Source organism: Vitis riparia, chromosome 12 (genome assembly GCF_004353265.1).
Source record: "Vitis riparia cultivar Riparia Gloire de Montpellier isolate 1030 chromosome 12, EGFV_Vit.rip_1.0, whole genome shotgun sequence".
NCBI classification, from domain to species: domain Eukaryota; kingdom Viridiplantae; phylum Streptophyta; class Magnoliopsida; order Vitales; family Vitaceae; genus Vitis; species Vitis riparia.
The window spans coordinates 14337321-14363279 of record NC_048442.1 but is presented as its reverse complement, the minus strand read 5'-3'; the positions used below and the strand labels follow the sequence as shown (position 1 = coordinate 14363279).

The window sequence follows — 25959 nt, the reverse complement described above, 5'->3', positions numbered from 1 at the left end:
TTTGCCTTACCTTCTATGTGTTCTCCCTTGCTTTCCATGGAAAATGGCCTTGCGAAAATTATGTTCCTAATGATACGTTTCTTCAAAGAAAGAGATGTGGTGGAATAATGGAAAGTTTGTTAGTAAAGTTAGAGTTTGGTTTCAAAGGGTTCCTCCTCATGAGAGAAGTGCTATTTTTGAAATAAATGTTCATAACAACAACCTCTTCTTGCCATGTACTCCACCTTCCAGGTTTCTTTCAAAATATTTGTTGAAAACTACATCTTAACTAAACTAATATTAATACAAATTTAGAGATCACATCTTAAAGTTACATATTTAGAAACTGTATTTTAAAATTGTAGTTACTAATCTCTATTGAACCCTATTTCAAACTAATTTTAAAAAATAAAAATCAAGTGCTTTCAACCATACTTTTTCAAGGTGTCAATGAGCTGCATGCTGTTTGATTGATGAAAGGCTCTTTTTTCACCCAAAATTCTTGATTTATGATCTAAGGCCAATGGGAAGCTGTCAGTTCATTGACACTTGATGCAACCCCATATGGAGCAGTGTAGCTGTGTCCACTGACCCACATATGAAGATGCTGGCTCAACACCACATATATCTAAGAGAGAGAGAGAGAGAGAGGGGCCACTTGGGCATGTTGGTCATATGTATGTTAGATAAGGTTAGTATCCAGAATAGCAAATATCAGTGCCTCTGCTACATCCATTATCCAAAACCTTATGCATATATGTGATGGTCAAGATATGATGGGCAAAGAGACCAGACAGTGAAAAAAAATGGCAGCCAAAGTGGCTCTCTCTTCTTGTTTTTGCACTAGACTTCCACTCCCTTCCAAATCATCCTCACCATCTTCTCTCACCCACACCCCCACTTCACCAAAGAAAAGGGCACATCATTTCAGCATTCATGCAAAGCTCGGTAAGAGTCTTGAACTCTTCATCCCCCATATTCAATTTTGTTGGTTTCTTTCTTGTTTGCATTTTGTTTTTGTGTGGGTCAAAATGAGGCTGAGATGTCAAACTTTATGGAGATGGGTTTGGTGGTTTTAGGAGGAGGAGATGGAGAGATCAAGCAGGGAGGGAAGAAGAAGTTCATAACTAGAGAAGAAGAACCAGAACAGTAAGCCTTCGACTATCATCACTTTTCTTTCATCAAAACATTGAAATATCAGTTCATATTATATTATATCAGTCATCAACAACAGAGTTTTGTCAACTGTAGGTATTGGCAAACAGCAGGAGAAAGGGAAGGGGAGAACCCCATGAAGACCCCCCTTCCTTACATTATCATATTTGGTATGTCCACCCCTTTTGTTATCTTAGCCATTGCCTTTGCTAATGGTTGGGTTAAGGTACCTGTTCGATGATGTGATTATACTAATCTGATTTGATTAGTAAATCCACCAAGTGCCATCTCATGTATAAGCATATACTTCTACAGATCTGCTTTGAATTTCCATGTCCCGAGTTTTGCTGTAGTTTTGTTAATACAACACAATAAGCTTATTATGCCTTGTTCAACAAAAAAAGGGAGAGGACATAGGAAGAGAATTATCAGAAAAGGTGATTAAGAATTCCATAATTCTGCTTATAAGGGCAAGATCCTGTTTTTTCTTACATTAGCTCTCCTTCTAAACCTTAAAAGAAGGCTATTTGGCTTACATTTTCCCAAGCAATATCACTTATACTGAGTAAAACCAACTCAATAAATGTCAACAAAGGAAAGTAATCAATTTTAGCCTCTGCGAGGCTTGTATAGTACTATTGTGACATATTTTGTGCAAAACCGATGTGTTGAACTAAGTGCCACCACATTCTGGTTCATTTTCTGGATGTACAAATGATTTAAAACGAAGGTTTGAGGTCTTGTTAAAGACTGGGAACTGTCCATGGAGAACGATGGGCCATTTAATGGTGTGATTTCAGCTTGTGGAGGTAGCTCAGGTGGCTCCCTTTCAAAATCTTGAGCTACAAGCTGTGGGTTGTTATAGCTTGACCCTGGGGAAGAAGGGGATTCAGGGTCCTCTGGAACATAATTCTGCACAGTAGATAAACTAATTTCTAAAATAACAGTTGATGTATTCAAACAATCAAAAGCATCTAGGAGGATCGTGAATACTAAGGATCAAATTACAAGAAAATATATAGCTTCACCCAGTTGTAAGGATCTTTCATGCAATGGAAGAAATCCTGCTGAAGCCACACTAAATGAGAGAAATGTTCATCAAATACTACGGCATTTTTCACATGTAAATGCAACAAACCAAGTTATTTCTGCTGTATGGAGGGTTTTGATCATAAGTTCTTAGTATTTTTCCTGAAATTTATATGATGAGAATGTGCTAGAGGAGTGGTGGAAACTATCAGTATGTTCTCTATAACCCAATAGGTTGCAGGTGCTGGCATCAAATTTCATCTGTTTAACGCATTCACAACCAAATGGAGCCCTAAGATTGTCGCAAGAGGAGTATTAAGATAGCTGTTTTCTGGGAATTTGTTTAGGACTGAACCCAAGTGCAGGCATAATCCAGAGCCTCACATCCCTGGCCAGGGTATGGAGTGCAAGCAACAGCAAAAGCTTCCCTCCTCAGACAAGCAGCCTAATTTACTTAGATGTCAAGGTTGGCCTCGCTTCAAGGTGAAGCCTTAAAGGGGGTAAGCTTCAAAAGCGTAAAAAGGACTTTCCCATCACTACAGAATGCCTCATTGTTGCCAGTAGATTAAGATTATTTATCAACTAGAGGCTTTACCATAAATCTGTGAAGTTCCTGTAGGATGTTGAATAGCCAGTGGGACTAGAAAGGGGCCCAAGAAAAAATTTGGTATTCCAGAAAGGATCTTCTTGCCGATTGTATCCAGATATTTCATCTCATTTTCAGGTAAAACTTGCATAAACTAGAATAGAGAGGCATTGAAACAATGCAGCAGAGAGAGGCATCTTTCCACAAACAATAGTTCTAAGAAAAGGATGCAACGATGATATTTAGAATGAGAAGCATAAGTTTACCTTCAAGTCCAACACGTTATAGGCATACCCAGTATTATCATAGACCAGAGGCAATTCAGGGGTATTTCTCCACTGTCCATCAACAATAAATCGGAAGTGGTAAATGCCTAATGGAAGCACCTTTGTAATACTGAACTCTTTGCCTGATCCAGCCAACAGCTCTCTGAGACGGAAAATGATCCATGTTAGTGCTGAAAGCAAAACATGAGACAACTTGAAAGAAAAAACTTAGAACATATCCTTGTACTTTGATTTCCAGTCATCCCATGATCCCTCAACAGCTACTTGCTTGCCACCATAGCTCCATCTGATCTGTATAGTCACCCACCTCCCATGGAGCATGCCCTCATTTTCTGTTGTATTCCCCACCAGTGCACGGCCATGGATCTGCACACTCCTAACCGGTCTTTGTGAAGGAACCATCAGGGGCTGGAAAAGGAATGAGAAAACAAAATGACTATGGAGTTTTGTATAAATGTTTGTGTTCGTTTCTGCCTAATGAAATGAATACTCTGCAGCTACCTGCCAAATTCCACTGAAAAACAGGGCTACCGTTACTTATGTAGAGAGCATCTCACATCATATCGACCCGAAAAGGGCCAAAAAATTAGGTTTCCAGAGGTAGAATATCACAAATTTTCATGGGTAACTTACAAATTGAAAGTAAACTTTTCTTCAAAGAAAAATTCGTCATGCAAAAGAGTTTTAATAACTATGGGAATCACAAACTCAAACTCCCTACAGATCAGGGACTGATAGTTACACAAATGAATGTTAGAACTGCCTGTCTAAACACCTGAGTATACTTCTAAATTAAGACATCAATACTAAGAAAGACAAAATATAGAGATAAAAACTGACCTGAGGAGGGAGCATTATAGCTGTGAGAGAAGGCCCAAGGTTACGGAAAGGGGCCAAACACACGGATGTTGGAGATGCACCACGCCTAAACTCCACATATTGCTCACACCCTTGGAACTTCTTAATTCCAGAATGGCCTTCACCATTTATCCCACCACCAACATTGCCCATTACTGAAAATACATAGCCATCCAGTTAGGGCTAAAGGAGGGTTTTTGAAAAATACTTTATAAAACCAGTTTTTGTGAGCAAAAGATCAGTACCAAACATTAAGACAGAACAAACCAATTGGCTATGAATACACACCATGAAACCCATACTGTGAAAAGTCCATACACTGATGGCCTTCTTCCCACTTCTTGACTCCAGAGTTGCCTTCTCCATTTCTCCCATGACTGACATTGCCCTTCACTGAAACTAAAACCCAGTTGGAATCTAAAGATTGTTTTTCAAAAACGCTTCATAGAAACAAAATTGAACAAGAAATCAATAGCAAAACAACAAAAGCAGAAAATACCCTTTGACTAAGGGTACACACCATGTGCAGAGTCCATATATTGTTGGCACTCTTCAAACTTCTTGATTCCAGAAGGGCCTTCTCCGTCTCTCCCACCATGAGGATTGCCCGTTCCTGAAAACAAAAATCCAGTTACCATCCAAAAGGATGATTTTGAAAAACACTTAACGGAAACAATTTCAAGAACAAACAAACCAAAAACATCATCAGAACAGACCCAGCGATTGTCAACACTCACCATGAGTTCCACCTGCAGAGGATTCCATATACTGATCAAAATCTTCACACTCCTCCACTCCATCTTTCCTAGTACTAACATTGCCCATCCCTGAAACAAAAACCCAGTTAGAATATTTGAAAAACACTTCACAAAAACAGTTCTTTTGAGCAACAAAAACAGAAACAGAACATACCCAAAAGAAAACAGAGAAATCAAAGCAAAGTCTGTAAATTTCTGGGAGTTTGGTCACATAACCAAGTCATTAACAAATCACAAACACAAAAAGGGAAGAAGAGAACCCAGAATTAATTAAATGAGGCGGTAACATTATATTATAGCTTTGTGTTGATAAGCGATTGATTGATGGAAAGTGCTATTTGTCTCTTTCCCTCTTTCCTTCTTTCTCTCCCTAAAGCAAATAATGGAAAGTGATTTTATTCTCCAATGAGTTTGGAAGATCCCTCCATCGTGATCATGGCCTGGTTTTCAAAAGGGAATGTTGCATTGGCATCATCAAAAGGAGAGTTGCTGCAACATTGCTTCTCTGCGGTCCATGCAGTTCCCACTCACAGCCCACCACGTGGTATGCTGTTTCATGAAGCTTTGAGAAAAGTGGTTGCAGAAGATCATTGCCCTTTTATGTGGGAGAATTTTAAAATTTTAATTTTTTTTTTTAATGCAAGATCCTGTTTTTGTATTTAATAGACTCAATATTACCTAGATTTGGATCCCTAGTGTTTCATTTTGATTTTAGAAGCCCTCAGCTACTAAAAACATTTTATAGTTGGTTAAACTCGATTTAGATTATGCAAAGTACTTCAAAAGAAAAATCAATTTTACAACTATTTTGATTTTCTTGTACTTTTCTTTTTATTTTCTTTTTCGAAACTTTCTAAGATGGCACAAGGGTTAAGCAACTTGGTTTTCAACTAATTCAATAGCATCTAAGGTTCTTAGACTAATCATACCAACTTGAACTAGGCTTATTTATAGCTAATTTCTCCTCTGACCACTTGCTCCAACAGCTCAACTTAATTGAAGAAAAAAAAAAGTATTAATAATGTATACTATACAAGCCAAAATTTAGTTTGATATAAGACATGCAGAGTGATTAAAGTAGTTGTTCATATATAATAATGTAGATGGGTTCAAAGCATGGCCTTAACTTATTCTGTTGGATAATTTTCCCTCAGAACTATGTTCCATGGGAATAAAATTACAAGTTCCTTGAGCTCCAAATAGAAGAAGAAAAAGGGAACCTATACCCACAAACTGAACAATATTATGTAAAGGAATCCAAATTCCAAACCCCATGAGGTGGAAAGAGAAGATTTATGTGTATATAAATATGAGTGGCAGTTGGTTTGCTTTTTGCTACCCCTATGAGAAATAGGACACATAAAAAAGAGTACCAGGCATTCTTTCATAAAAAATGAGCTCCCAATCTACCATGCAAGGCCCTTTTCTATTTGGGTCCTGGAGTATCTATCTATCTTCCCATGTGACTTGTCCACATTTTGTGGTTGTTGGGCATCATTTTGATGACTCCCAATGTGAAAAAGAGCTCATTGCTTTTGTGGGGAAAAGAAGTTTATAAACCAAATAATGGCCTTTTCTGGACAAAAAAATCTCATTGCCATCTAAACAAAAAGGAAAAGGGAACCTTCATGATCAGCACTAGAAGTCACTTTCAAAGTTCTAAATGATCTTTGTTGTATGAGTTTGAATTCTATGAGATTAGTGAAGTATATATGAAGTGGACATCTCCTTTTGTCCATCCAATGAATGATAACAAGCTCAAAAGTAATGGAGATGCTGAGCAAATCCTAGGCTTGCAATTTACTCATCTTGGGTCATTTTGCCTTTGAAAACAATGGTTGTGAGAATCAAATGCGAGTGATTTTCTCTTCAAGAATCCTTAGCAGGAAGGTAAAGGGAAGAAAAATAGAGAAAAGAGAAGCCCACATACACTAAAGAAAGAGAGTTGGTCTTGAATAGAATCATATATTTTATATCTATAGGTTGGTAGTTAGAAGTTGGCCTCATCACATAGGAGGAAGATGTGACAAGGGAAGAGCATCTGCCCTAGTCACCTTCAAAGGCCCACCTCCCATGGCAACATATTCTAATTGGGACAATTGTTTGGAGCCACAAAAATGTCCCTCAACTGATATGATCAATATATTAATGCACTAATGCTTTGTTTGTTTGCCGAGGAGACGGGGAAACCAATACCAAATTCAACAGATACAGTGCTCTTATCAGCATGAATAGAGGCCTGTCACACACTGAAAATGTGTACTACTGCACATACAAGAAGCCAAACCAAGAAAAGTATATGTAGATGCAGACATCCTTGAGGAAAAAAATAGGGTGTTTGGCCTAATTTTTGGGATTTTTCAAGTAATTAAAATCCTTGTGGTTAGAATATAGTGCTTGGTCAAATATTCCAAGGCATTTGGAAAACCTCCTGGTTTCTTTGTCCAATGGCAGCCCAGATCTTTATGAACATGGGCCTATGTATAGTATCTCTGGATGCTAGCTAGTATGAGTGTTTTCATTCCCTTCCTGATCATCTCTCTGAGGACTAGAACCCTTAATCAAAAGCAAGATTTCATGGGCCTAGGTTTCTTCTTTTCTAAGGCTAGCAAGCCTCTTTTGATTCCATGTTTTTGTGCTGAAGAAGTTGCTTGTAAAGGAGTAATGAAAGAATGAAGGTGGGGGAAACATCAAATACATACATTTTCCTGGTAATGACTCATGAAGATGGTTCAAGTTTATGAGTTTGATCCAAACTCAGTAATTTAGATACAATTGTGTAATCCTTGTAGCTCTTCTGCATCCCAAAGTATCGCGTAAAGCAAAAACAAAACCAAGACTAATCCACCTTGAAGTACGAAGTTTGTGATGGATAAGAGCAAAGTAATGGAAAAAGTCCATGTGACAAGCATGGGGGTGACAGTTTCTTGCAATTTTTGTTGATGATTTTGCTCACATTCTGAAAGAAAAGATACATATATAAACAAAAGTATTAGCTAAAAGTCATAGCTCAAGATTCAAAGCAAGATTATTAACTTAGCAAATTCCACTACAACAATGAAAATAGTTAGATCATGGTCCCCTACCATTCTCATTAACCGATGATCAGTACAGCTAAAACATTCCTTAAGTCACTCTCCAAAACACAGGTCGGAATTGTTGATCTCAATTCATTCTTTCAAGACAAAAAGCTTCTCCAAGCTCGAAAACACTTTTATTTTACTAGATATAATAATCTTGAAGTCAAGTTTGTTTCCAATGTTTGTAGTCAAATTGTAGAGCAAAGGAGTTTCCATTTAGGGATTCATGTGATTTTGCTTTACTAGTACAACTAGCACCTGCAACTGGCCGGCAAGGGGCACCGCCATCCTCGCTTTCTTTCGCTTTTCCTAGCACAATTTTAAGCCTTACTTGTTTCCTAGGATGACGTTGTTTATGATCCACTAGATTAGCAGTCATCATTAGACTATGAAGTTTGGAATGGTTTCCTCGCACTACAGTGCAAAAAATGTGAAATTAATTATTTAATGATCGATAAGGATTTTTTTTGTCTTTTTTTAAGATGAAAAGAGAAAGCAATTAGCATGGAGAGATCAGCTAAAAAGTGGAAAATATAGAATTTGTGCAGAGATTTCTTGGAGGATTGTGAGTTGTTATAGATTGTTTTAGGCCAACATCTGGGCACCTGAGCTCGAGTTATCTTAATGCTCCACTTCTTGTTTGAGGAAATTAATCATTTCCAAGTTGAAGTTTTGGCTCTAATGAATGATTCTTTCACAATCGTACAACTAGGAACTCTATGATCTCCTTCTGTCCCCCACAAATTTTCTCAATGCCAACAAAATTTTGATACAGTGCACCGTATCACAAATACTGTTTCCTTGAATCAATTTTGCTATTGAGAGTTAGGTTTCAGCCCTAGTTCAAGTTGAAATAATATAAGTACTTGACTTGTTACCCCCACAAATTAAGTTGAATGATTAAATTTATAGTTTAACATGATATCAAGATCTTGTTTCATGGAAAATTTATTTTCATCAATTTATTAAGTCTACATTAATTCAAAAGAAGATTCTGATAAGATCGGGTGTCAACCCTTTAAGTTAAATTGATGACTTAATCAAGACCATATAAAACATTATGTCTTATTTTTCATTTTAAGTTAAAGGATTAAGTAATATTGTTACCATTTTAGAATTATCTAAAACTAAAATGTACTTTTAAGTTTTATAATTAAATTGATAGTTTAATATGATATTATAAACGTGTTTCATAGATAGGTCATTTTCTCCTAGGTTAATTGATAACCGACCCGGTATAAACTTTGTCTTAGAGATAACCAAGTAGTATTAGTACTCATCTTAGAATTATTTAACACTTAAACGTGGGTTTGCATCATAATTTGATTAATTAAGCTAAGACTTGAAAGTTCATAGTAATAACTACAAAAAAGGAATTGTTGCTGAACATATTGTATTTCAACTCATCTGCATTCTCTTTTTTGGACCCTTCAGCAGAGGAAAGGCCTAAATGATCCTAAGCCACACATGGGGTTGGACAGATGGAAAGTCTTGAACTCCACAACATGAAATCATCATGGACAGAATAGAGAATGCAGGAGGAAGAAACAGTCAAATTCCACACTCAACACAAAGCTAATTCAAGGAGTGTGGAAAACACAGTCCAATGAAACCCACGATGTGGGCATCAACTTGAGCCAAGCCTGCAGGCTGCATCGCAAGAGTTTGCGTGGGCGTGGGGCTAAGATTCTTGGTTAGGAGGAGACATGTTGATGTCCCATATGTTAAAAGCAAAGCTAAAGCCATCATTAGGGGCGCAAACCATTTGCAAGAGGGGGTGGACCACCAGCAGAATTCATAAGGATTAGGTCTTCCTACCAGAATAGGATTACCATACCCCAGTTGATGTAAGATTTGTTTGAATCAAGAAAAGAAAAGGAAAACAAAAGATTATCGTTTGGGGTTTCTATTTGAATCTATCTCCATGCATGGGAAAGTTGACATTAATGTTTTGTTTGGTTGCTGAGAAAGCTTAAGAAAATGAAAAACCCTCACAGCTCCTTGGATGATACATGCCTTCCCTTTTTCAACACATTTCTTTTCTTTGCCACCAAGCAAAAAAAAATAAAAATTTCTCATAAGGTATAATCATTAAAGGAAAAACATAATTCCAGAACCTCAGAATTTTTCTCTCTTTTTTTCTTTCTCTTTTTGAATAATAGCCTTCTTTACTGCTTTTCAGAAAAACAATTAAAAAAAGAGACTATTGGCCGCTGGGAACATTTTGAATTTGATACAGACCCATATGTGTTTAGATTAAGCTGGAAAAAAAGACTGGTATTTTTTTCTTGTATGGTCTTTTTCTCTACCAAAATCTCTTGTTGGTTGTTGTTTCTAAAGAGTGCACCTCTGGCATAAAAAGTACAGGGGTTCATGGGCTTTTCACAAGAGGTGGAATTGGAGAATCATGTGAGCTCTGCGGGTGTGTGTATGTTGTGATGTCATTGCAGCAAAGGCTCTGAATGTTGACCGAGGGCCTCAGCTTCTGAGCTCCAGTCTTCCATAAAGACTACTGAGAAAGCCTTGATGGGTGTCAATGAAGCAGCAGAATCTGACAGAGCAGTGGATTCAATGATGGGTTTGAATCTAATGGGCACAGAAACGTTTGAACCCACTATTGGTTACTGAACAGGAGTTGGTGATTTTGAGTTAATCCAGAGGTGACATTTAGAGGAGAGGCAGTTTCAGTTAATGGGGTTGAGTGATTCAGACAGAAAAATGAGTAACCAAACTGGGTCTTTTGCCTTTGGGTGATGGGTCTTGTCCATCTGTGAAGAAGCTCCAGGTATGGTTCAGATATAATGGTTTTCTTGAAGTTGCAGAGAAATGGAGGAAGGAGAAAAATAATATAATATTTTTTGGCTCTCTTATTGTTTTATTTGTTTATTTTTTTTCATTGATGTTGGAGGGAAAGTGCCATGTGGTGAGCTCAGAGGCCTGCACATGGCTTCTCCCATTTCCAAGCTCTGTGAGTGTAAACCAATAGAGTAAAACCAAGGGGTTTGAGGTTTTCAAGAGAATCAGGTGCAGAGAAAAACCACCTGATTGGCGTTAGATAAAAAAAAAAAACCCAGTTTTTTAGGAGCAATGGAGGAGTTGGGAACTGTGAGTCTGTGATCAAAGAAACAACCCAGAAATTATAACTTCAGTGCAAGTTTTCAATTGTTTAAGAGGAAAAAAGCCATTTTCTTTTCTTTTCTTTTTTCCTCTTTGCAAACCGGTTCAGGTACATCTGTTGATCTCTCACACCATTGTACAGCTTATGTTCACACTTTGTCTATGTATTAATATGATCTGAAGATTGATCCATTCCAATATGATATAAACCTTTCCTGTTTTAGCTATGTGTCTTTGTTGATATCTAAGCAAGAAAGTAGTAGAGATTGAAGGTTTGAAACCACCTTCCACCCATTTGCAGTCTCTATTTTTTTTTTCAATCCAAGGCAGATCCATCAATCAATTATCACTGTCTTAGTGTCTCTTAGTAGCTATCTGTTTTGCTTGTGTTGGAGCAAGAAAAGGACAAAGTCCTTTTTTGCTGTTTCTGGTTCTGGTTCTTGTTCTGTTTCTTCAAGTACCCATCAATCTGTGTTTTGGTTTGACCCTCCTTGGAGCCCAATAAAAACCCCAGAGTTTTCCATCCACTTTCATCTTCTCCATTTTGACCCCATTTGCAGTCTCTTCAATCCAATGGTCTTGAACCACAGAGTTGAGGATCAAATGGCTTCTTCTCTGTGTTTCCTCAGAAATCCACTGCCTTGGGTTGCAGCTCTTGTCCCAGTTTTGATATTTGCAGGCTTTCTGGGTTTTGGGGTGTTGTCCATCCTCATCACATCTTCAGCTTTGATCTTATCTACTGTCCTCTTCACATTCTCAAAGCAAAGGCCAGTGGTGGAGGAGGAATCACTGAAAGAAGAAGAAGAAAAAGTAGAAGAAGAAGAAGAAGAAGAAGAGGTTCTCAGGTCTGATCACCATGAGAGTCTGCCTCACATGGAGGAAGTTGCATCCAGAACACAGACTGAAACTGATACCATCACACAGAGGGATGAAGCCCAAGGGAGTGGAATGAGCCGTCAGATGAATGAGTACATAGATGAGTCTCCTGATTCACTATCAAAAACTGAAAGCCTTGATCAATCATCAACGAGTGATGAGTCTGAAGTGGAGTGGCCATTCCCAGACAATGCAGGCCAGAGTCCAGAATGCTCTGATGGTTCAATTTCTGATGAGGATAGCCTCATTGAAATAGCACTCCTGAGTGGGCACTATGTTGATCCTAAACAAGAAGACCCCAAGTTCAACTCACAGAAAAAACTGCCAGACTTCACACCAGACTCAATCTTCCAGCAACACAGTACTCTAATGGAGCTCCTAGCAGAGATGAATGAGATGAATGAGGAGGAAAACTTGATTGAGATTGACATATCCATGGGATCCATCAAGTGTTCAAGGTTTGAGATTGAAGCATGAGCATGAGCAAGTGTTGTAAAAGTAACTTTCTCTCTCTCTCTCTCTCTCTCTCTCTGTTAAGTATTTTTTATGTTTTTGATCCATTTGGATTTGGCTTAAAGAAAGAATTAGGGTTTTGGGGGTTTAGGATTTGAAGCTTATGCGGCTGCTTCTTGACCTCACTTCCATTGACCCAAAGCCCTCACAAACCTTGGATACCCCCATTAAAGCAGTTGTACTATCAACCATGGGCCTTTGTTTTCTCTTAATATGAAGAACACTAAAGTATTAAAAGTTTAGAAAGGCCATCATCAATTGATGGGATTCCACTTGCATTTCTTTATCCACAAATATATCTTTTTCTATAATCTTCTTGTCCATTTGGCATCATCTAATGCTTCAAAGCATACATTTAATGGGTCCCTAAAGACAACTCAAGGCTGAGAAGAGCCCATGATGCAGAACTATTCCAAAAGATTTGTGATCCAATTCACATGACCCAGTATCAATTTCATGTGATTTCTATGGATTTTAAAAGAAATACAAGGTTGGTTCCATTTTTTTTTTTTTTTTTTTTTTTTTTTTTTTTTTGTGATCTTTGGTGGAAAGGAAAGAGCGAATTGAAAAGAAATTTAGCATGTTTAGATTAGACATTAATCATGTTTATGTCACAGTAAAACAATACGAATTTTAGAATTTTAGTATTTTCCTGTCATAATCGTATCAACTCATATAATTGGTTTAATGAATGAGAGTGTTTGGGTTTGACTACTTAATAAGTATTACTCATTTACTTAATCATATCAAGATAAACCCGCTTATAATTCATTTAATTTATCAATTTTAGACATTTAGGAAACTTTTTTTGTTAAGTGATTTTATACACTTAGGAAATTATAAAATTAAAATTTTTTTATAATTATGCATGTTATTATAATAATTTTTAAAAATAAACAAATAACGAGCTAAAGCAAAATTTTATATATCTATAATTAAAATATTAAACAAGAATTATAAATGGTATAAAATTAATTAAGATTTCAAAAAATTAAACTTAAAAAGTTAAGAAAAAACTTTTAAAATTTTTAAGAAAAAAAATCAAATCATATTATATTATCTGCTTTTTTATTTTATTTTATAAAGATATACAAATTTATTTTTATTTTTATTTTGAAGCTAATGGTTTCTATTTATTTTGAGTTGAAAAGCTACAACAACTCATCAAGGCAGCTTTGCAGAGCTTTTATTGATTAAGGCCCCTTGAATAAGCCTTTTAAAAGCCCATGACTATGCTTTTGATTTTTTTTTTCTTTAAAGAAAAAAGTTTAATAAAATCCTTTTAGATAAACTTTTATATCTGTTTAAATAATTTTATTAAATAGTTTATGACTTATAAAAATAGGTTTAATATAGAAGTGAAAAATATTATGTGTCGTAGAAACATGATATTAGTCCACAAAATTAGGATTTTGATGTCTTATTTGACTTGTGATTATAGTTGAAAACAAAAAATTGTCTCAAAAGGAGTTGACCATTCCTTCGTCTACGTTTCTTGAAGCGGCGTCGTTTTGAGGCTTTGTAAACAATGATGAGCAGCTTCCACTGCCTAGCTCTTTCCACTTACAACGACGCCGTTGTGATCTCGCGGTTTCGGAATCGATGGTGCTTAGGATGCCACGTGTAATGATAAGTAGATAGAATTAGTCCACGGCTCATTGACCTTTCTGACCCTGGATGTTCGACTCACCTCGAGCCAAGCATCAGCCGGCTCAAGATTCTCCACTAACTCATTACGTGGTCACACCTCCAGCCGTCAAATTCCCCGTCCCTACTACGCATCGGACGTCCCAGGATCACCCACGTGAACCATGCTTATCGAAAAACAAACGGTCCTAAACCAACCACGTGTCGCACCCGATGCCATATTACTTCGACGATCCAACGGACCCAACACCTCCTCCTCTGCAACCACGCTTCTCTTCACCGGAGTGACCTTTTTCCGGCCAGTCCCTGCAAAACCCACGTTAAACCCTGGTTTCCTCCTCCGATTGGCTCAATTCGCGACCCTCATGTCATGATTTCTTGATAAACGAAGTAGGTGAAGATCGAAATTCATGGCGGATTCAGACAACGACTCGGGTGGGCACAACAACAGCAACGCCAACAGCGAGCTGTCGGCGAGAGAGCAAGACCGATTCCTGCCGATCGCAAACGTGAGCCGGATCATGAAGAAGGCCCTGCCGGCAAACGCGAAGATCTCCAAAGATGCTAAAGAGACGGTGCAGGAGTGCGTGTCGGAGTTCATCAGCTTCATCACTGGAGAGGCCTCCGACAAGTGTCAGCGAGAGAAGCGGAAGACGATCAACGGCGACGACTTGCTGTGGGCGATGACGACTCTGGGGTTCGAGGAGTATGTGGAGCCCCTAAAGATATACCTGCAAAAGTACAGGGAGATGGAGGGCGAGAAGAGCTCCTTGGGAGTGAGGCCCGGCGAGAAGGACGGCTCCGGCGGGGGCGGAGCAGCTGCGGGAGGTGGGGGCGCGATGAGCTCCGGCAGCAGTGGGGGTTTCAATGGGGGTGGGATGTACGGTGGGATGATGATGATGGGGCATCATCAGGGACAGGCTTACGGCTCGGGTTCGTTTCATCACATGAGCAGCTCGGGCAGCGGTGGCGGCGGCGGAGGAGTGGGTAAGAACAACACCGGCAGTTCGAGCGGCGGCGGTGGCGGGGTGGCGTCAACGGTGAGGTCAAGGTAGGTAAAAGCTAGTTAGGTTAGGTGGTTGATGAAAAGTGACTACTTTCTAGGGTTCTAATTGAATTTTCAATTTTTTTTAACTTTTTTTTTTTGGGGTGGTGGAGGGGTTGATGACTTATGTTATAATATGTAAGTGTAATTGTGGGAATTAAAAGAGATAAATGCAATGCAAATAGTCTGTATCTGTAACCTCTAATCATAAACTTCTAATTGAGGATGATATTTGAGAACCTTTCTCTTCTTTTCTACCTGTTTAATTTTTATTTTTATACAAAATATTAAAATTAATCATAAATAAATAGCAAAATCAAATTATAATTTATGGGTTTAAGTGTGTATGGTTTCTATAAATTTAAGCGTGTAGCCATTTGGGTTTGATATTTTTGGCTTTGAAGTGGATGTTACTTGTTAGTTTGTATTAATCTTCCATTCTTCCATTTCATTGTCGGCCAGGCCATTACCATATAACCCATAAAATCTCCTGCTTTTAAGTTGGACGTTCGGCCTTCTTTTTCTAAAATGTGGGCTCTGTTTAGTATTTAGAGTCACTTCGTTATAACACATGAAACCCAATTCTTGTTTTCTAAAATAATTATTTTTAGAGTGATCTAAACAACAATTAAAACTATGGGAGAGTATTTAAAAAACTTTGCATCATATGGTATTTTTATTAAAAATAAGTTGAGAAAATTATTTTTTATATTTGAGTTTTTAAATAGAATTTTGTTTTTAAAAACTTTATGATAAAAAATTGCTCTTAAACCTGTTTTTAAAAAATACTTCCAAAGTTAACACTTTCCACTTTTACAAATTTTTATATTTTCTATTTTGTTAAGTGTTTTTGCATTTATATTATTATTATTACTATTTTAATAACTTTTTATTACATGAAATTAGAACTATTTTTCCTAGCGTCTCTGCAACGGATTAATTTCAACCTTACATCGTGGGCTCCCCCATAAAGCCCTGAACCCGTATGCTCTCTTTTGGGCTTCACTAATTGCAGGCTACTCTTAAACCCCACAAATCTGGACCCTTAACTCACACTTGCTCTCTTCCATTTTGGTAAATGAATCGAAACTTGGATTGACAGAACAAAAGATGGTCACTCACAAGTCACAAAGGACGCAAAACGCATTAAAAGTAGCACAAAGACAGCAGCAAGGATCTGGGCCACGGGAATCAAACGAGATGATTTGTTATTAGTTCCTTTGTGAGGAGCATATAATTACTATCATCATTAATAGGCTTGCAGGTGTCTTTATACTACAAAGTGCTAAAGTGCTAGCTTTCAAGAAGTGCACAACAGTTATCAAAGCCCAAAGCAGCAATGAGCCTCTTTATGTGCTCCTTAATGGACATGGTTTGTTCATGCATTATTAAGCTATTCTTTTTAACATCTTTCTTAATGCACTAAAATCCTTTCCCAGAGATCATTTAAACCTAAAAGAAGTTATTGAAGATCAAATGCAATGAAGAACAACCTAAGCAACTAGGTCGGGTTGACCAGTATAGTTTTGACTTAAAAAGTGCCAACTAGACTTAAATAGAAGGGATGACAATGAGATGAGTTTTTTCGTTTGAAATTTCAGAAAAGTTTAAATGAATTAAGGTTAGATTAACATTTTTTTTTTAAAAAACCTTTGGTTATGTGTCACCAAGTTTGAGCTAGATTCAAGTATTGATTTGCTACCTACTACCTTATCCTTATTATATATATAACAAAATAAAAATAAACAATTTTTAATATCTACAAAATAAAAAACATTCTCTTAATTTATTTTCTAAAAACTTATAATATTTTTTAATTTATAAATTATATTTAATTTTCATATAATTTAAAATTTTAAAATAAAAAAAAATAAAAAATTAAGTCGGGCCAAATGTATAGAGAATGGCACCTCACCCACCCTGTTCTGTTTAAAAAAGTTTCTTTAAGACAATAATGATAATATATTTTAATAATGAGGAGAGAATTAGGATTGGTGACCCATCTTTTTGCCGTCCCTAGTAAGAGGAAGTCCTAAGCCCAAGCCCATGTATGCCCATGATAGACAAGTCATGGCCCGCAAGAGACGATTAACACCGAATCCTATTGACAACGATGATAGGGCATGCGAGGATGAGTAGTGGGACCTTATCACAACATTTCATAGCAAAAAGTTGATTGTTACTTACATTTAGTGTATATTTTGCTTCAAATTCTTCATTAATTAAACAAAAGAGATGTTGTGGCATATTCATCATCACACAAAATTTTCTCTTACATGTTGTAAGATTTCTCGAAACAAAATTCTTATTTTATGTTTTGGGGAAGCAAATTTTTTGTTCAAATTCAATTTCTTCTACCACTCCAAACACACCTTAGAACTCCACCAACCAAAATCATGAACATCTTCTAAATTACCTAATCATATGCTTAGATTTGAATTGCAGCGGTACAAGTACAACATAAGAAAGTGTGTGGGTGTGTGTGATTTGAGATATTGTACGACAAAGAGGTACAAGGAGCTGTCGGCCTTGTTTGTGAGTGAGTGAGTGAGTGAGCGAGCGAGCGAGCGAGTGACTTGAGTCGGAGTGCGAGTTGAAAAGAAAATCCTAACCGTCAAATAATTTTTTTTTTTTAGAAAAAAGAGTCAGTGGGGGCATCAACTGACATCTCGCACACAAATCATCACCATCCACGTCTACGTACCTGTAAGTGGCATCTCCATTACAGTCTGGCCTTTTTTGGGGGTACGTTGCCACCGACACTTACGGGTCCCACGTGTCAACCTCATTAAAAAAATAAGTAAAACAAGAAATAATTATTCAATTAATAAAGGCAGGAGGAAGAAAAAGAAAGGGCGTGCAAGCATCAGCATATGGACATGAGCGGGGAGGAAATGAAGCGGACATGAGAAAAGGACATCGTTTGTTGTCTAAAATATACAACAACAACCAATTTTTTGGTGGATACAGGTGGGCCTTTAATATAGCCAGATTTTGCTTCTATACTTTCAATCTCTCATTTTCTAGAATGCTTTCACTTTTTTCTTAATTTATACAGCTGGATCTTACTAATCCCTTCCCACCAACGGTTTGGAAAATGATTCTTATTTTGTATTTTTTTTTAAACAGTTTGGTCCTATCTAAAAAAAAATACAAAAATAATAGGTAACTTATTCATATGATACAATCATGTATTCATTTTTGTCGGTTTAGTTTTTATAAGATTATATCTGTTTCTTGAAAACGTATCGGGAACAAAAAAAAAAAAAAAAAAAGAAATATGAAGGAAAATAATTTTCTTAAATTATTAAAAGAAAATCTCTCTATTTAAAGAATATTCAAAGAATTTTCTGAATTAAACTTACATAAGTATAATAGGATATAAAAAAAAAATGTGAATGAAGATTGAAAAAACAATGCATAAAAAAGCATGAGACATGTGAGTAAAGTACAAAAAACGATGAATAGGAATAAAAAGTGTGAATGACTCATGCTATATGTAAAAGTTAAATAATAAATATTAAAACTTTGATATGAGACCTTTTTGGATGTTATAAATTCCACTATTTTCATTGACAGTTTAGAGAAGCATAGCATTCTTTGCATGGAGTACAAGCAACACTAGTTATAGATTCTGCAAAGAAATTGGCATTTATATGAATGAATATTGATTGAAACTTAACTTTCCTTTTTGTTGTGGTAAGCACGAGGCAAAATCAAACTAGATACTGCTTTTATTAAAGCTGAACCACGGGGGGTCCCAAATGTCCATCTCAAAATGGTGGGTGATGGGTAATAGGGTATCATATTTTGAATAACAGCCCATTACATGATTGAGGTAGTTGAAAGTGTATATTAAGTTATTAACACATTAGTAACATTGTATGATACCTAACCTTAGGCTAAATGTTTTATGCACACTCAAATGAAGGTAGATTTGAAATTGTTTTTTTTTTTTGTTTTACTTGGACTAGGGAGCCTTAAAGATTCAATGCCTTTGGTCTGTCCAACTAAGCATTGGGCCATGCTTACATGTACTTTGAAATGGTCCTTTAGGCCATTGAGCCCTAGTTCTCCAAATCTTCATCATTACCAAATCAATTAGTCTATTTAAATATATACAAATTAAATATATAATTAAGATATGGATTATGAGGAACATGATAAAAATAAAAATATTATCAAATAATAAGAATAAAAACAGGTATGACATTTTGGTATTAGATCTCTCCTACAATTTTCTAACAGGTGATCAACCCAAGGAGAGAGTTTGGTTTGGTGGGATTTTCAATCTAAAACTGTCAATTTGCAAATAAAAATGATGTGTGCTATTAATGACTACTCCAATCTCTATGAAAGATGTATAGACGAGGAAATTTTGTACTTGGAAAAGAGTAAAGAATTTAGAATTACCTTGAAGTATGAGTTTCAAAGCTGTGGAATAGAGGGTCCCATGGCCATTTTGGTTCCAAGGTGGCATGATTTTGTGGTCACTCCACCTGTGACAGATAAAATATGCCCACAAAAGGCCATTATATACACTGCCATCACTGCAGAGCGCCTCTACCACTCAATTCTCTGCTTCACAGTTCACACCACCATCTTCCTATCTTCATCCTCACCGGCAAAATGCAGCACGCGCCGGTCTTCACGCGTCTGCTTACTCTCTCGGTGTGCTTGCTCTTCCTATCCTGCACCACCCATGCGCACAATATCACTCACATCCTCGCCAAGTACCCGGAGTTCTCGACCTTTAGCCACTACTTAACAGTCACCCACCTCGCCGGTGAGATTAACCGCCGACAGACTATCACTGTTCTAGCCGTTAGTAATGCTGGAATGGCGGATCTTCTCTCCAAGCACCTCTCCGTTTACGTCATCAAGAACGTGCTCTCCCTCCACGTTCTGGTTGACTATTTCGGCGCCAGGAAGCTCCACCAGATCACCGACGGCACCGCCTCGTCGGCGACTTTGTTCCAGTCCACTGGATCCGCTCCCGGAACCGCCGGATTCGTTAACATTACCGATCTCAAGCACGGAAAAGTCGGATTCGGAGCTCAAGACAGCGGCCATCTCAACGCCTACTTCGTTAAGTCGGTGGTGGAGATTCCGTACAACATCTCCGTGCTAGAGATCAGCCAGATCTTGACTTCAGCTGTGGCGGAAGCTCCGGCGGAGGCACCGAGCCTGAATCTGACGATTATGTTGAGTAAGCAAGGCTGCAAAGCGTTCGGCGACTTGTTAGAAGCTTCTGGAGCCATAAAAACGTTCGAGGAGAACGCCGACGGCGGGCTAACGGTGTTTTGCCCTTCGGACGATGTTATCAAGGGCTTTATGCCGAAGTACAAGAATTTGACGGCGGCAGGGAAGGTGTCGCTGCTGCTGTACCACGGCATTCCGATTTATCAGTCGATGCAGATGTTGAAATCGAGCAATGGACTGACGAACACTTTGGCGACCGACGGAGCTAAGAAGTACGACTTCACGGTGCAGACTGAGGGAGAGGACATCACGTTGGAGACGAAGGTGGTGACGGCAAGGGTGACGGGGACGGTGTTGGATCAGGAGCCTGTGGTGCTCTACAAGATTAACAAGGTTTTGTTGCCTAGGGAGTTGTTCAAGGGGACGGTCGAAGACGATGAAGCGGAGTCGCCGAAAGCGGCGTCGCCCAAGTCGTCGAAGAAATCGAAAGACGACACCGCAGACTCGCCGGATGCGGATTCGCCGGAAAGCGATGATTCTGAAGACTCGACTGCTGACCAGGATGATGAGAATGGCGGCGGTAGATTTGACGGTGGGAGATGGGCCTCAGTGTTGTTGACTGTGTTCGCGGGAGCTTTCGTTTTGTTTTGACTTCAGCCCCTCCGGACTGTTGTTTCCGACGGCCTGATGGAGATTCAGTGAGACATGGTGACGTGTCGACACGTGGCAAGAACAGAGGTGCTCCATCACCGGTATTTGGAAATTACTTTTCAGACAAACATATTTGTATTTTTCTTTTTTTAATGTTATTTTTGAGGAAAAAAAAAAAAATCAAAATAACAACTCGGTCGATGTGGCTTTCCCTTTTTCCTTTTCTTTTTTCTTTTTTCCCTTTTATTTGATTTGTAATTATTTGTGTGTATAATGTGATGCCATGGTGTGTGATCGATGCAGATTTGTTTTATTTTCAATTTTTAGGTTAATAATATTTATTTGCTTTTATAGTGTCATATACGTGTATTTTATAGAATTATCCATCGTTACAATTTTCCGTAGGATGAAACCCATTTCCCTAAATTTGTTAATTTGGAGCGTATTTAAAAAATACTTTTAACTTGAAAAAATGTTTTGTAAAATTTAAAAATCACTTTAATAAAGTAAAAAAAAAACAATTGAGTGGCATCAATTTATAACATCATTTGAATTTGTAGCAGCATGGCCCCTTCAAATTATGTGTCGGTGTGGCCTAGAAGTATATTCTCCCTTCTAATGCAAATATAGCCGACAAATCCGCTTCTTCAATAGTCATTTCAATTGTCTCCATATGATTGAACTACTCCGTTGACTTAAATTGGGAGTAGGCGATATGGAAGACTATATAAATTTGGTGTACTGGATTCTACTATCAGTAAATAAGGAGTAATTGTTTTACTCTACTGTCTTTTTCAAAGTTGACGGCTAGTCATCCTACTATTCATCTCCCACCATCCAGACAATCAATCCACCAATTACAAATTAGGATTAAGGGTAAAAAAAGTGATTTAAAAAAGTCAAATTATTATTATCATTTTAAATTTAGCTTTTGAAGTGGGTGATCTAGATTCGATTGTGAAAGACTTCATGTAGATGTATGCACGGCCAACCAAATGGATAAACCCATTTTAAGTAAACGAGTTTCAAATCATACCATTCATAGGATGAGAAGCTTCAAAACTAAAGACTTTTTGGTGATATTTGGATTCGATATGACCATTTGGGAATGCCAAAGATGAGTGTAGAATTGGTTTACAGTCAACTACCAATTAGAGTAGTTTTTCCTTTCTTATTTGCATGATTCTATAGATTCATTCAAACACCTAACTTACAAGCACTGCAAAACAACTAAACATCCCGTTTCACTGATCAACACAATACACCATTTTAGCCAATCGATGAACGCAAATATGGTTACAAGTCATCGCAGCTGAGGTCTCCCCAACGAACATTGTGCTTGGCAGCAAGATAATGAACTCCTTCTGGTCCCCTGCTACCATAGGGATAGAGCTCTGGCATGACCTTTTTCTCTTCCAGTTCCTTCAACAGTGGTGTGAAGAGTGCCCAAGCTGCATCAAGCTCATCACTTCTGATGAACAACCGACGCTCCCCCTCTACAGCGTCTAATAGCAGCCTCTTATAGGCGTCGGGTACTTCTCTTGGATACCTTCACAGTAGAAGAATGTCAACAAATGTGGATGTGCCAATTGCCATCCTGAGCACTTACTAGGTTTTGATGATATTGTTTTTTTACCTCGATTTGTAAAGCAAGTTAAGGTCACTGCAATCCAATCTCAGTCCAAGACCAGGAACCTTGTTGTTGATTTTCAGGTATACGGCCTCATCAGGCTGTGAGCGAAGCACCAGCTCGTTGGTGGCCTTGTCCAGATCAGTTCCAAACTTCTGTTTGTACAAGTTCCCAGGGACATGTCTGAACTGCACTCTAACTTCTGCTCTGGAATTTAATAGCAAACGAATTTATCAGAAGAGATGATGATGATATATATGAGAAGAAAAGGAAAGATTTGCCTACCGCTTCGAATGGAGGCCTTTGCCTGCAATCATCAAGAAAGGGACTCCATCCCATCTAGCATTGTTGATGAAGAAGGTTGCTGCTGCAAATGTTGGAGTGAGGCTGTTCTTTGTCACATTTGGATCATCTGTATATGCAGGATATGACGTAATGCCCTCTGTGCAGCCCTTATATTGGCCGACGACAACGTCTTCAAGCTGAAGAGGCCTCATGGATCTCAAAACCTTGACCTGATCATCCAAGAAAACGGTTACTATTTCCCTATTTTTAATAGGGAGAGAAGCCCAAGTTTTTGATCCAATACCTTTTCATTCCTGATGTCTTCAGCATCTAAGCTGACTGGTGTCTCCATTGCAAACAGAGCTAGTATTTGCAGGAGATGGTTCTGCATTATATCCCGGATAATTCCATAGTTGTCAAAGTATCTGCAGTCAAGAAACAGTACAGTGGATCAACCTTCTTGTCAGGATGATGAGAGTATCCTATTAGAGTATGAGCAGGGTGTGTATTGAACTAACTTGCCCCTTCCCTCTATGCCAATATCTTCAGAGAATGTCACTTGCACATTGCGGATGTAGTTCCTAGACCATAAGGGCTCGAATACGAGGTTTGAGAAGCGAAGAACCAAGAGATTCTCGATGAGTTCCTCCCCCAAGTAATGGTCAATTCTGTAAAAGGCTTTAACATAGTCAGTCAATCTGCTACAACATCTCAAATGGAATAGCAATGTGGAAAACTATACCTGAATATTTGATCCTCACTTAGATACTGCTTTAGGCCTGTGGTTAGCTCTACAGATGACTTTGAGTCGCGGCCAAATGGCTTTTCAACGATGACCCTTGTCCACCCTTGCTCTGAAGAAGCGCGACGTCTGGCGCATCTCACTGCATCCACAAAAATGCTTGTGGGGATTGATAAGTAAAACAACCTATTCGACGATCTTCCACCCTGAAAAGAGGAGCATTTAGACAGATGAGTTTGATATGAAAATCAAAGATATCCAAAATTGTGAGAAGGGCTGAAGTATCACCTCCTTCTCTTTCAGCTTCTTGTCCAATTTGGAGAAATGATCCTCAGAACTGTACTGACCAGAATGGTAGAAGCATCTCTGTAAGAACTGATCCATTTTCTCGTTACAATTTTTCCTGCAATTCCTCACTAGGGATTGTTAGTCAATGCAGATTGAGAGCATAGTAAACCAGCAATGGAGTAGAGCTTAGAAAAGAACATGGCACCTCTTGTCAATTCTGCAGGTCAAGCCTCTGCTGATCATGTTTCTCAGCTCCTCATCTGTCATTGTACTCCTTGCATAGCCAAATATTGTGAAATTCTGTATGAAGACAACCAAAGAAGTGAAAAACCAGTTATTGATCAATGGCTTCTGAAATGAGAATGGTAAGGCAGTGTAGAGTGGAACCTTAGGAAGGCGATCTTCGTAAAAGAGAGCGAAAAGTGAAGGGAAGATTTTCTTCCTGGCAAGCTCCCCTGAAGCTCCAACCACAACAATGCTGAGAGTAGACTCTGCTTTCCCAGATTTTGAGGAGGAGGACGACTCCTCTTTCACTTGAGTCTCTACATGTTCTTTGGGCAGAGGATTTGCAGACACACCTATGCCATGAACCCATCTTAAATTCAGAAACAAACCAAGAACAAGAACAAAGGTCAAATTGTCCCAAGCAGACAGCAAGATCACCCCAGTGGGGAGTAAGATATGCTTAACTATTACCAAGTGAATTCGACATGGGCTTGCCCTCTACATCTGAATTCAGCACAGATTTACACATACTGCACCATTTTTATACAATTGTCGGTATTAGACGTACTTAATTTCATTATAAACTGTATGCATAGGTTGATTTTCCTTCTGGGACACCCCAGATGTAACAGAAACTTCTAAATTCGATGCTTGGAGATTCCTGGGCACTGGGGTAAATGTGCTTGACCAGAAAATTCCAAACACGTTAGATCATGACAGCCATAGGAATTCCCATTAACAGACTCCATCCCATCATGTGAAGGCAACAATTGAGAAGGAACAGCCAAAAGGAATAGCCACATTCCCTCGAATGGAGGTCAAAATCAGAAAGAAAGACTGAAGTCGGAAGTGGAAAAGCAGTATGTTTAGGAATGAAGGAAGCACTCACCAGCCTGAAGAGAAACCGCGTTTAAGGGCTGCAAATTTGATGATCTGAGCTCAAAATTTCTGCCATGGTGACCCCTTGAATAGTCCTGTGACGCCCAAGTTGGGAAGTATGAGTTTCTTGGTATGCTGCCATGGCTGAATGAAGAAGAAGAGAAGGTGTTTGAGGTTGAAGAACAAGGACTAAGACGTATAGCCATGCAACTGTCTATGCAGAAAAACCCCCAAGATATTTCCTAGGAAGCCAAAAGCGAAGAAATCAAAGTATCAATTCCCAGAAAAAATTAGTATATATATATATGTATTAGAACCTTTTGATGTGTGACAAAGGACACTGCAACAAAATTTTAAGATTATATATTTGTATTGACTCACAGGTGCTTACCCAGAGAGGAGAGCAACCACCTTTTGGGCTTCTCACTTTCTTCTCTACCCTCCAACCATTGAGCCTCTGACTTACAGGTGATCACACGACTGAGTAGACAGCAGGCAGCCATGGACCTAATTCTTGGAGTCTGGCATGATCCGCTGTCTTGGGCATGTGTGGTTAATGATTCATTCTTAATAGGAAAATGATTGGGGTATTTGATTAAAATAGGGAGAATTGTGCTTTGATGTGAGATGGCCTCAAAAATTGACCAAAGATCCATACACGTGACACCCAATTCATGGAGTTCCTTGAATGATAATTGTAGGAAAAAAGTCAACTCTATCATATCAAATTTCCTAATTCAGGCAAATCAAATTTTGGGATATCAAATTGAATCTGGACTGCACCTTTAAATATGAGTTTTCTTCTATTAAAATCTCTCATAACCAAGCTATTAGAAAATAACAAGCATAACCTTCATCATTTTCCTCTTGGAAGATTAAGAATTGTTACGGGAAGAGTTCAAAATGAGTCACCCATGTTTCAATCTTGTTTTGTTTATATAAATTAATTCTTATCTCCATCTCAATAAACACGTTAAAGAAATTCTCGTTCTAGAATGGTAATGACAATAGTTTTTTCGAGTAATCCTTCACCTATAAAGAGATGAGTTTGAAATTTAAATAAACAAATTAAATATAAGTATAAAACTTTTTTTTAAAACCTAGGATGGGTTTGGGGCAAGTTCGAG

General features: G+C 38.1%; 6 protein-coding genes across 7 annotated transcripts; 4 read left to right on the top strand and 2 right to left on the bottom strand.

The window, feature by feature from the left end:
* The first annotated feature begins 716 nt into the window (after positions 1 to 716).
* On the top strand, positions 717 to 1517 carry LOC117926163. Its single transcript, XM_034845243.1, has 3 exons — positions 717 to 927; positions 1059 to 1128; positions 1231 to 1517. The coding sequence occupies exons 1-3, from the start codon at positions 786 to 788 to the stop codon at positions 1373 to 1375; spliced, it is 357 nt and encodes a 118-aa protein (XP_034701134.1). The 5' UTR covers positions 717 to 785; the 3' UTR covers positions 1376 to 1517.
* A 42-nt stretch (positions 1518 to 1559) lies between these two features.
* On the bottom strand, positions 1560 to 5183 carry LOC117926162 (SNF1-related protein kinase regulatory subunit beta-2-like). 2 transcript variants are annotated; one of them, XM_034845241.1, is made up of 8 exons: positions 4807 to 5183; positions 4632 to 4721; positions 4415 to 4507; positions 4183 to 4293; positions 3877 to 4049; positions 3263 to 3444; positions 3016 to 3178; positions 1560 to 2046 (listed from the first exon to the last, which is right to left on the bottom strand). In XM_034845241.1, exons 2-8 carry the CDS (start codon positions 4717 to 4719, stop codon positions 1744 to 1746), a joined length of 1113 nt encoding a protein of 370 aa, XP_034701132.1. In that variant the 5' UTR covers positions 4720 to 4721; positions 4807 to 5183; the 3' UTR covers positions 1560 to 1743. The 2 variants fall into 2 exon arrangements, with proteins under 2 accessions (XP_034701132.1, XP_034701133.1); XM_034845242.1 differs by having other exon boundaries at positions 4183 to 4287; positions 4807 to 5181.
* A 4667-nt stretch (positions 5184 to 9850) lies between these two features.
* On the top strand, positions 9851 to 12516 carry LOC117927037. Its single transcript, XM_034846404.1, has one exon. The coding sequence runs from the start codon at positions 11423 to 11425 to the stop codon at positions 12200 to 12202; it is 780 nt and encodes a 259-aa protein (XP_034702295.1). The 5' UTR covers positions 9851 to 11422; the 3' UTR covers positions 12203 to 12516.
* A 1506-nt stretch (positions 12517 to 14022) lies between these two features.
* Positions 14023 to 15171, top strand: LOC117927038 (nuclear transcription factor Y subunit B-3). The gene has a single exon (XM_034846405.1). The coding sequence runs from the start codon at positions 14296 to 14298 to the stop codon at positions 14938 to 14940; it is 645 nt and encodes a 214-aa protein (XP_034702296.1). The 5' UTR covers positions 14023 to 14295; the 3' UTR covers positions 14941 to 15171.
* A 4305-nt stretch (positions 15172 to 19476) lies between these two features.
* Positions 19477 to 21142, top strand: LOC117927090 (fasciclin-like arabinogalactan protein 2). Its single transcript, XM_034846495.1, has one exon. It carries the CDS (start codon positions 19560 to 19562, stop codon positions 20781 to 20783), a length of 1224 nt encoding a protein of 407 aa, XP_034702386.1. The 5' UTR covers positions 19477 to 19559; the 3' UTR covers positions 20784 to 21142.
* Positions 21143 to 21838: 696 nt separating this feature from the next.
* LOC117925850 (glucose-6-phosphate 1-dehydrogenase, chloroplastic-like) lies at positions 21839 to 25104 on the bottom strand. The gene is made up of 10 exons (XM_034844962.1): positions 24843 to 25104; positions 24116 to 24306; positions 23934 to 24028; positions 23729 to 23843; positions 23441 to 23646; positions 23217 to 23366; positions 23003 to 23123; positions 22699 to 22928; positions 22420 to 22620; positions 21839 to 22332 (listed from the first exon to the last, which is right to left on the bottom strand). Exons 1-10 carry the CDS (start codon positions 25036 to 25038, stop codon positions 22080 to 22082), a joined length of 1758 nt encoding a protein of 585 aa, XP_034700853.1. The 5' UTR covers positions 25039 to 25104; the 3' UTR covers positions 21839 to 22079.
* Between the last annotated feature and the right edge of the window lie 855 nt (positions 25105 to 25959).